We start from the raw sequence: 10277 nt of genomic DNA, 5'->3' as shown, positions 1-10277 counted from the left end.
TAAGACTTCCAGCACAATATTGAATAGGAACGGTGACAAAGGGCATCCTTGTCTGGTTCCTGTTCGTAGAGGGAAGGCTTTCAATTTCTCTCCATTGAGAGTAATATAGGTTGTTGGTTTTGTATATATGCTCTTTATTATGTTGAGGAATTTTCCTTCAATTCCTATTTTGTTGAGTGTTTTTTTCAGGAATGGATGTTGGATTTTGTCAAATGCCTTTTAAAACAACTTTTATGAACTAAAAATTAGAATCTCAAATTTGTTTTTTATAGTTTTTAAAGTTAGATACCTTTTAAAGTGTTTATTGTTACTGTTGTTTAGTGCTGTTGAGTCAGTTCTGACTTATATTGACTCCATATAGGGTTTCCCTGTATAGGGTTTCCAAGGAGGCTGCTGATGAATTTGAACTGCCGACCTTGCGTTTCAGATCAACCTTGAAGTCCAGTGCATTATCCCACAGCACCACACCAGGACTCCAAATTTTTATAACTCAGCTACAATTTCTCATTTGTGAAATGTTGTGCTTTGCTTATTTATGTGCATGGTCTCACTGCTTTTCTCCTTTCTGTGACATTTTAATGAATTTGTTATATTTGTTCCTTTGTATTTTCATTGCAAATCTTTTTTTTTTTTTTCATTTGGAAGGCAATATCAAGTCAGGCTCTGCAGCTAAGCTGACCTACATATGGAATCTTACTCCATTACCTTCTAATTGTGTGATCCTGGGAAAATTATTAAAAAATGGGCATGAAAATAATTGTTGTTGTTAGGTGCCATCGAGTCAATACCAACTCATAGTAACCATATGTACAACAGAATGAAACACTGCCCAGTCCTGGGCCAACCTCTCTGTTGAGCCCATTGATGCTGCCACTTTGCCAATCTATCTCACTGGGGGTCTTCCTGTTTTTCTCTGACCCTCCACCTTAGCAAAATCTCCAGTAACTGGTCCCTTCTGATATTATGTCCAAAGTATGAGAGACAAAGTTTGGCCATCTTGGCCTCCGATGAGCACTCTGACTGCACTTGTTCCAACATAGATTTGTTTGTTCTTTTGGCAGCTCATGGCACTTTCAATATTCTCCTCCAACACCATAACTCAAAAGCTTCAATTCTTCTACGATCTTCCTTTTTCACTGTCCAGCGTTTGCATAAATATGAGGTTATTGAAAATACCATGGCTTGTGTCAGGTGCACCTTAGTTCTCAAGCTGGCATCTTTGCTTTTCAACACTTTAAAAAGGTTTTGTGCAGCAGATTTGCCTAATGCAATATGTCATTGATTTCTTGACTGCTGTTTCCATGAGTGTTGATAGTTAATCCAAGAAGAGTGAAGTCCTTGATAACGTCAATCTTTTCTTCATTGATAAGAATGTTGTTTATTGGTCCAGTGGTGAGGATTTTTGTATTCTTTGCATTGAGATGCAACCCATACTGAAGGCTGTGGTCTTTGATCTTCATCAGTAAGTATTTTAAGTCCTCTTCACTTTCATCAAACAAGGTTGTATCATCTGCATATTGCAAGTTGTTAATGAGTCTTCCTCCAATCCTGATGTCACGTTTTCTTTATATAACTCAGCTTCTCAGATTGTTTGCTCAGCATACAGGTTGAATAAGTGTGGTGAAAGAATACAACCCTGTCACTCACTTTTCTTAATTTTAAACCATTTAGTGTTTCCACGTTATGTTTGAACAACTGCCTCTTGGTCCGTGTAGATTCCTCAAGAGCACAATACTTATACTTCGCAATGTTGTTCATAGCTTGTCATGATCCAAACAATCAAAAACCTTTACATAGTCAATAAAGTACAGGTAAACATCTTTCTGATATTCTTGCTTTCAGCCAAGATCCATCAGACATCAGCAATGATATCCCTTGTTCCATGTCCTCTTCCGAATCCAGCTTGAACCTCTGGAAGTTCTCTGTCATGTATGCTTGCAGCTGTTTCTGTATTACTTTTAGTAAAACTGTATTTGCATGGGCTATCAAAGGTATTTTCTGATTACGTATTCCGTTGGATCACCCCTCTTTGGAATGTACACAAATACAGGTCTCTTCCAATCAGTTGGCCAGGTAGTTGTCTTCCAAATTTCTTGGCATGGATGAGTGAGTGCCTCCAGTGCCACCTCACTTACTGAAAAATGTGGATGAAAATAGTACACAGTATAAAAATAGGGTAATTGAGTCTATGTATATGACTTGTTGTCGTGAAGTGCCATTGAGTTGGTTCCAAGGAGTAGCTGGTGAGCTTGAACCACCAACCTTGCAGTTCAAATGGCATTGCACTCTGGCTCATTAACCCACAGCGCCACACCAGGACTGTTGTTGTTGTTGTTGTCATGTGCCATCGAGTCGGAACCGACTTATAGCGACCCCATGCATAGCAGAACGGAAACAATGTCCGATCCTGGGCCAACCTCACTACCGCTGCCACACTTGAGTCCATCAATGATGCCACCTGGCTGATCCATCTCGTTGGGGGTCTTCCTCTTTTTCTCAGGACTGGCATATTGTAAATGCTAGGAAATCTTAACTTACTAACGTTACTTTGTAATTATATATTTATATACCTATTTACCTATTTCTCCCATTTTATGTGTAGGTAGTACTTTCTTGTGAAAGATTATATAACAATTTAACCTAATTTCCTCCTTTTTATGGTTTGTATTTTTTGCTATGTTTTTTCCCATAATTCATCTGGAATTGATTGAGATGGACATTGTGAAATGAAGACCTAAGGTGATTTGAGGGAAGAGGAAAGATGCTAAACAGCTACCAATAATTCCAGCACCATTTGTTGACTTGCCACTTACAAGGAGCTCTAGGGATTCTACTGGGTCCAGTGCAAATAGCAAAGGCTGTGGAGTTAGAAGGAACCTTGGTGACAAAGTGGTTCAGGTGCAAACCAAAGAGTTAACAGTTTGAACCTCGCAGCTGCTCTGTAGGAGAAAGATGTAGCAGTCTGTTTCTGTAGAGATTTATGGCCTTGGAAACCTTCTAGGGGCAGTTCTACTCTGTCTCATAGGAGAGATATGAGTAGGAATTAACTTGAAATGGCAGTGATGCTTTCTGGAGTTAGACTACATCTGTCTGCCAGTTTATTATACCTCAGTGGATTGTGTGTTACTATGATGGCGGGAGCTATGCCACTAATATTTCAAACCCTGTAGGGTGTGGCGCCGTATGGTAAACACTCAACCTCAAGGGGGGTTTGAACTCACCAGCTGCTCCTGGGAAACCCTGTATAGGATCACTATGAGTTGGAACCGACTCGATGGCACGTAACAACAACAACATGATATGGTGGAAGCTATGCTAGTGGTATTTCAAATACTGTAGGGTCACCCATGGTGTAGAGGTTTCTGCAGAATTTCAAATCTAAAACAGACTAGGAAGAAAGACATGGTGATCTACTGCTGCAAACCAGTCAATGAAAACTTTATACATCACAACAAACCAGTGTTTGATGTCCTGCTAGAAGATGCAAACATACAAATAAATGACCATGAAATTGGCTTAGGGTAGGCTAGCATTTTGCTCTGATTTACATAAAGATGTTCACTGAGTGCAACTAACAGCAACAATAACAATAAGGAGTTAGAGCTACATGTTGTTATTAAGTGCCATCAGTATTACTGACTCACAGTGACACTGTATAAGGTTTCCAAGGAGCAGTTGGTGGGTTTTAGCTGCCAACCTTTTGGTTGGTAATCCAGTGCTTATCTTACAGTGCCACACCAGGACTCCTGAGCTTACATATAGCTTGGGTTTACTAATTGTATGATCCAGAGCAAGTGATGGTTAATCTCTGTTAGGTTTCAGTTTCTTTGTAAAATGGGCTTAGTGGGCTATTGTTGTTGTTGTTATGTGCCGTCAAGTTGGTTCCAACCCATAGCAACCCTGTACAGGGTTTCCGAGGCTGTACATCTTTACGGGAGCAGAATGCCTCATCTTTCTCCCATGGAGCGGCTGATAATTTCGAACTGCTGGCCTTAAGGTTTGCAGCCCGATTCGTAACCACTACACTCCCAGAGCTCCTAGTGGGCTATTAAGAAAGTTAAATTAGCTATGTCAAACATCTAAATGGTATGTCACATAATAAACAGGTCAACAGTAAGTTGTTGTCCCTCTTTTCCTTTCTACTAGACATCTTCCAAAAGCTTCGTCCCAGCCTATAGTTGTTCCTTCCTGACTGCTTTGCTTGGTTCCCACAGAGGCAGGAGAGGCAGACCCGAGACCGTGGGGTGACCAGATCCAAAGCTGAAAAGGCTCGACCACCCACAGTACTCATGCCACAGGTGGAGATTGTGCCTGGGCGGCTCAACGAGACTGAGTGGATGGCCCTGGCCACTATTGAGGAAGGCGAGGACGTGGTGGGAGACATCTTGGCCGACCTGCTGGCCCGAGTCATGGACTCTGCCTTCAAAGTCTACCTGTCCCAGCAGGTGTGCCTGGAACAGGGTCCCCGCTCCCACCTATCTCCCCCAACCCTCTACTTCTCTCTGGTGGGCTGAGATCCTTTCAATCTTCTGCAGTGTATCCCATTCACCATCAGTCAGGCCCGAGAAGCCATGCTGCAGATCACAGAGTGGCGCTTCCTGGCCCGGGACGAGGGAGAGTCTGAGGTGGCTGCAGACCCCACGTGGGGTGAAGATGAGGAGCCCTTGGCATGCACTACAGATGCCTGGGCTCAGGGCTCAGTGCCTGTACTGCACACACCCAACTCTGTGGGGCCAGAGGAGATCTTCCAAGGTGAAGTAAGTCCAGCCCCTGCCCCCATGCCTTCTCTTTTGGCCTCCTCAGGAGCCTCTCAGGACCTTTGCTTCCTCTTTCTTTTTTCCAACATTTCACGGGCCCCACCCCATGTGTTTCTACAGGAACAAGGGAGTGTGGACCACAGCTCTGTAAGATCTTGGATAAGTAGAGGCTCCCAGGAGCAGATGGAATCTGGGGAGTGGTCCCCAGAGCTGGGAGTAAGCCCAAGGCCACTGACCAACCTGGAGCTGTTTCAGGAGGCAGAGCCCAGGGCACCTTTAGAGGAGCAGGATGACCAGGAGAGTGACCGCCTCTGCTCAGTCAGCTCCTTCAACGGGAGCTTCCAACCTTCAGTGGAAATGCCCATTGACAGTCCACAGTCTCCTCAAGAGCAGTTCCTGGAAACCAGCCCCCAGATCTCTGAGGAGTTAGGGCAGCCCCTCGACTCCCAGTTCTTGCTGGAGGACCTTTATTATTGCACCTCTCAGCCCAACAGCACAGAGGACTGGGCCACACTCCAAAAGGAGGAGAGTTCCCTCATCCCCTCGGACACCTCAGATGCGTCAGTGTCCTGGGCCTCTCAGGATACTCCCACTGGGCTCAGCTCCTCAGTGTCACTCAGGCTGCTGCAGCCTTGGTGCACTGAAGCGCAGTTGAAAGCGCCTAGCTATAGGGGGATGGTGCCCCTGGACCCGGCACGGCTGCCACGCCACTGGGTGCGCCCTCTGGCAGAGGTCTTGGTCCCAGACACCGAGGCACACCCCATGGAAGCTTACTGTAGGTACCGACGGAACAAGAAGGCTGTAGCCCGTATGGCACCCCAAACCCGGTGCCGCAGCTACCGAGTCTGCTCGGCAGGTTTTTCCCCTCTCCAGCCTGATGATTCTTTCCATGCCTTGAGCCCTGGCCTCGACCTCCATTACCCCACTTTAGATACGTCATTGCCAGCCTTCGGGTCAAAGCTGTCCTTCCCCAGCCCTGGACTGCGCTTCCTTGCCCCCCACGCAGTGCTCTCCAAGGTAGCCCGAAGCCCCAGCCCCAAGCTATGGCCCAGTGCCAGCTGGCCCTGTGGCTGCGAGGGGGAGGCAGAGCTGCTGGGTGAGCTGTGGGCTGGCCGCACCCGTGTGCCTCCACAGGGCTTGAACCCCTTTGACCGAGAGGGCCCAGTTTCTCAAAGGTGGCCTCAGTCTGCACCTCGGATGCTTGAGGCCACCTCCCAGATGATGTGGAAACCCTTGCTGGTGCCAGATGCCCTGAAATTGTCTCCTGGTGTGAGCCTGTGGGACCCTGTAACTCAGACACTGATCAGTTCTGGGGGCCCTCGCCAATACAAGGAAGACTACATCCTTTGTCCCACACAGCAGCACCCCATCAAGACAAGTGCTCCAAAGCCTGAGGTGACGGTGGAACAGCTAGTAAAGAACTCAACCCCTAAAGTGTGGACATTACCTTCCAACCATCTGCCCCATTCTGGGCCCTGAGCCATCACTCTGTCAGCCTGCCAGAAATAAACACCTGGGATATCTTAGGAATTAGCCTGAGGTCTGTCAGTTTCTTCCAAGAGTGTTCAATGTCTCCCTGAACCCAAGAGGTCAGTTGTTCTGTAATCACCTCTAGGAGGCCTTGGTTTAGGACCAAGTGTGTTCCGCAGTGGAGGCATTCCAGAGAATCCACCTTTTCTCTCAAAGGCTGCAAGTGGGGATCTGGGATCCAAAGTAAGAAATGGGATTGGGAAAACTGTTAGAATTTCCTTTTAGTAAGAGGGAGGAGGTAGACCTGCTTGCACACAGAATGATTATCAAGAAATAAGGAACATGATTTCTTCTCTAGAATCCAAAGTTAGGATGTCCTTGAGAATTCTGTTAATTCACCTTGGAGTACAACTTCGAGTTGTACCTTTGGAGACAGATTTGGACTTATGTAGAGTTCCCAGGTGGCACAAACACTTGACATTTGACAGATTTGAACATGCTCAGCAGTACCTGGGAAGAAAGTGCCTGGCAACCTGCATTTATTAAGCGAACAGTCAGGAAACCCTTATGAAGCAGTTTTATTCTGTAACACACCATGACCCCCTTAGTCAGAATTCACAGGAAGGCAACTAATACAACAATAATAGGGTATGTGGCAACTTTGATTTTTTTTTTTAAATGGGAACTTTGACTTGGAGATGTGACTAGGGTGAGGCAATAACAAAATTTAAAGGGACACTCGCACTCAGGTTTGGGAAGTATATTTGAACAAACGAGTGTGTGTGCCTCTTTAAATTTTTTTCTTTGCCTCACTTGCCTAACTGGATAGTTCTGATCAGCTTTGACTACCTTCCCTCCTCCTGCCCCTTCTATTTTTTAAATTAAGAGTTCAGCACAGTATTGGCATGCTAATAGTCTCTACTATGTTGCTGTGGCCTCCACTCAGCACCCTGGCCTGGAGCCCTAGCTTTGTCTTCCTCATTTTGATTCTCCTGCTTGGACTGTATGTGAGGATATGGCAGAGGTCTTGTCCCTGGAACCTCCAGAAATGTCCCACCGACCTGACTGGGAAGACGGCAGTGGTAACTGGGGCCAACAGTGGTGAGTGCTTCTTGAACACTCTGTTATTTCATCAGGGGCTACAACCTCCAACAGCTCTAGTAGGGTAGAGACAGGGACCAGCACCCTGGGTCAGGGAGCCCTGTCCCTTCTATTGCTTTATTTCATTGCCCTCTCAACAGTGGACAAATTGCATGAGGGTAACTGGGAGGAGGATCAAGGCTGATTCCTACAAGGTGGAGGTTAGATATGCCTCTACCCTCCAACCTTTTTACCAATTTGGATGCCGGCTGTCTCTCCCGTTGTCTCTACTTCTCTGTTGGGTTCAATTATTCATTGCAATGGCAACACAGAACTCACAGACAATACAATAATGAGGTTTATTAGAGAAGTAACAGATACAGTTCCTGGATGAGGACAGTCTCTTCTCAGCAGTGCCATAGGCACAACCCTCTCTGACTGATCCTTGGCCTCTTTTTGTTGTTGGTAAGTGTCTTTAAACTGGTTCTGACTCATAGCGACTCTGTAGAGGGTTTCCTAGGAGTGGTTCGTGGGTTTAAACTGCTGACCTTGAGGTTAGCAGTTGAATGTTTATCCCAAAGTTACACACCAGGACTCCACGTATCTCCTTTAGTTTTGCCAGTAAGTACCCAGACTCATGCCACTTTTCCAGTAAGTCTCCTGCCTGAAGGCCCTCAAATTTCTCACTCTGTGGGTCTGGAAACCCACTTGTTCCGTCTCCTGCCGATCTGTTGATTCTGCTGCCTCTACTTCAGCCACTTGTTTACTGCCACTTCTCATTGTCTCTGCAGTGTTACAGTTCTGTCTCCTGGGTCCAGGAGGTCCCTGGATGGATCTGGGCTCCAAATGAAGTGCTTCACTCCTGGCTCTTCTTTCCTAGTGTCTTTTCAACCTTTGGGATGGTTCATTTGAAACCTAGTCTGACTGCAAAACTGACCAATCCCCATGTTAGAGTTCAATATACTTTATTTGCCTGGTCCAATTTACAGCTGTGGCAACCCTATATAGAGTCGCTCTGAGTCGGTTCTGACTTGATAGCACACAACCGCCATCCCCACCATCCCCAAAAGGGTGCCAGGTACCTTATTTATTTTACTAGCAAGCTATCCAGTCCCCTTAATGTGTCACATTTGCATAGTCCTATCCAGTTGCTGGAGTCCTGGTGTGGCAGTGGGTTAATGTGTCAGACTGCAAAGCTGTTTGAACTGCAAGGTTCGTGGTTCAAGCTCACCAGCTGCTCCTAGGAAACCCTATACAGGGCTGCTGTGAGTTGGAACTGACTTGACAGTGCTTCACAACAACACCCAGTTACTGGTGTGGTGCTACAGGTTAATGTGCTGTACTGCAAGGTCTGTTTGAACCACAAGGTCAGCGGTTCAAGCTCATCATCAGCTTCTCAGAAACCCTATGCAGGGTCATTATGAGTCAGAACTGACTCGATGGCACTTAACAACCACAACAACCTAATAGTGGTTCAAACCTACTAAGTACTCCTCAGAAATCCTACATAGAGTCACTGTGAGTTGGAATTAACTTGATGAAACTTTACAATAACAACCCAGTTGTTTAGTTGGAGTTACAAAGACTGGTTCAAAGGGACATATGAAGTAATTCACTGTACCATATACAGGTATTGGGAAAGTTGTATCCCAGGAGCTGGCCTGCCGTGGGGCCCGAGTGATCCTTGCCTGCCGGAACCAAGAGCATGGACAGCAAGCCCTAGCTGAGATCCAGGCAGCCTCAAACAACAATCACCTACTGCTTGGCGAGGTGGACCTCAGTTCTCTGGCTTCCATCAGGAGCTTTGCCCAGTGGCTTCTTCAGGAAGTACCTGAGATACACCTGCTGGTCAACAATGCTGGAATCTGTGGTATGTGCCTTGGCTTACTTCCCCAAATATAGTTCAGAAGCCTCCGTTTTCTCTCAGGGAACTCAAACCAGGTGTCCTCATGTGCACCCGACTGAAATGTTCTAAATCATACACTCCCCTAAATAGCCTCCTTGAGGTTATAGCCTATAATGTGACTGTCCCATCATTACATGGCTATGCTTTTAAAGGCATTTCTACTGAATTCCAGTGTATGCATCCCAGACATTGTCCTGACATCAGCCACTTATATTCTCATCTTCCCCCAGGAATCCCCCAGAAGACACTTACTCCAGAAGGCCTAGATGTCACCTTTGCCACCAACTATGTTGGTCCCTTTCTGCTCACAAATCTACTTCAAGGTAAGAAAGGAGAGGTGCTTTCCTTCTATGTGTCACCCCTTGTTCCTTATACCCTAACTCTCTTCCATGCCTCCCTCCTTCCTGGTAAAACAGATCCAGGCTTAACCGTTGCATATCTTTATGATTCTTGTCACAAGCCACTTCATGGCACTTCCTGACTCTCACCACCCAGAGTTAGGTCAGACTTTCTCCCCAGCAGCCCTGAGCCAGGTCAAACATCCCTGAACACCTGGGGCCAGGTATTGGGTACCAACCTTGGCTCAGGAATCTGCACAACTCCCTGCACTTCAGACCAGTTTGTTCCCCTCCCCTCCCACTTTTCCCTTTTTTTTTTAGCTCCCTGGGGCTAGGTCCATGGATTATAGAAGGATTCTGTCCTTCAGATCAACTGCCAAGTAGACAAATGCCAACCCCTGTTGATTCTCACAGTTGTTGTTGTTGTTAAGTGCTGTTGAGTCGGTTCTGACCCATAGCGACCCTGAACAGTGGAGCTCCTTAATTCTCTAGAATGACTCAAAAAATTCAATGACTCCTGGTGTGGCACTGTAGGATACGCACTGGACCACAAGGTTGGTTTGAACCACAAGGTCAGCAGTTTGAACTTACCATCTTCTCCTGTTGTTGTTGTTGTTAAGTGCCATAGAGTCGGTTCCGACCCATAGCGACCCTGAACAGGGTTTCCGAGGCTGTAAATCTTTATGAGAGTAGAAAGCCTCATCTTTCTCCCACGGAGCAGCTGGT

General features: G+C 46.2%; 2 protein-coding genes across 2 annotated transcripts in view; both read left to right on the top strand.

Annotated features, from left to right (window-relative positions):
* LOC102833854 (chromosome unknown open reading frame, human C2orf81) overlaps window positions 1-6236 on the top strand; it is a 14491-nt gene extending 8255 nt beyond the window's left edge. Inside the window, exons 2-5 of the mRNA XM_006872442.1 lie at window positions 1422-1439; window positions 4215-4445; window positions 4536-4757; window positions 4878-6236. Of these exons, the coding sequence (XP_006872504.1) occupies window positions 1422-1439; window positions 4215-4445; window positions 4536-4757; window positions 4878-6236 (1830 nt within the window). The remainder of the gene's footprint in view (window positions 1-1421; window positions 1440-4214; window positions 4446-4535; window positions 4758-4877) is intronic.
* A 914-nt stretch (window positions 6237-7150) lies between these two features.
* The window catches only part of LOC102833470 (retinol dehydrogenase 13-like), an 11930-nt gene continuing 8803 nt past the window's right edge, over window positions 7151-10277 (top strand). The window contains exons 1-3 of the mRNA XM_006872441.1: window positions 7151-7328; window positions 8938-9177; window positions 9444-9536. Coding sequence (XP_006872503.1) covers window positions 7151-7328; window positions 8938-9177; window positions 9444-9536 — 511 coding nt within the window. The remainder of the gene's footprint in view (window positions 7329-8937; window positions 9178-9443; window positions 9537-10277) is intronic.

This window comes from Chrysochloris asiatica, unplaced genomic scaffold (assembly GCF_000296735.1).
Source record: "Chrysochloris asiatica unplaced genomic scaffold, ChrAsi1.0 scaffold00197, whole genome shotgun sequence".
In the NCBI taxonomy this organism is placed as follows: domain Eukaryota; kingdom Metazoa; phylum Chordata; class Mammalia; order Afrosoricida; family Chrysochloridae; genus Chrysochloris; species Chrysochloris asiatica.
This window is presented reverse-complemented; position numbering and strand designations above follow the sequence as displayed.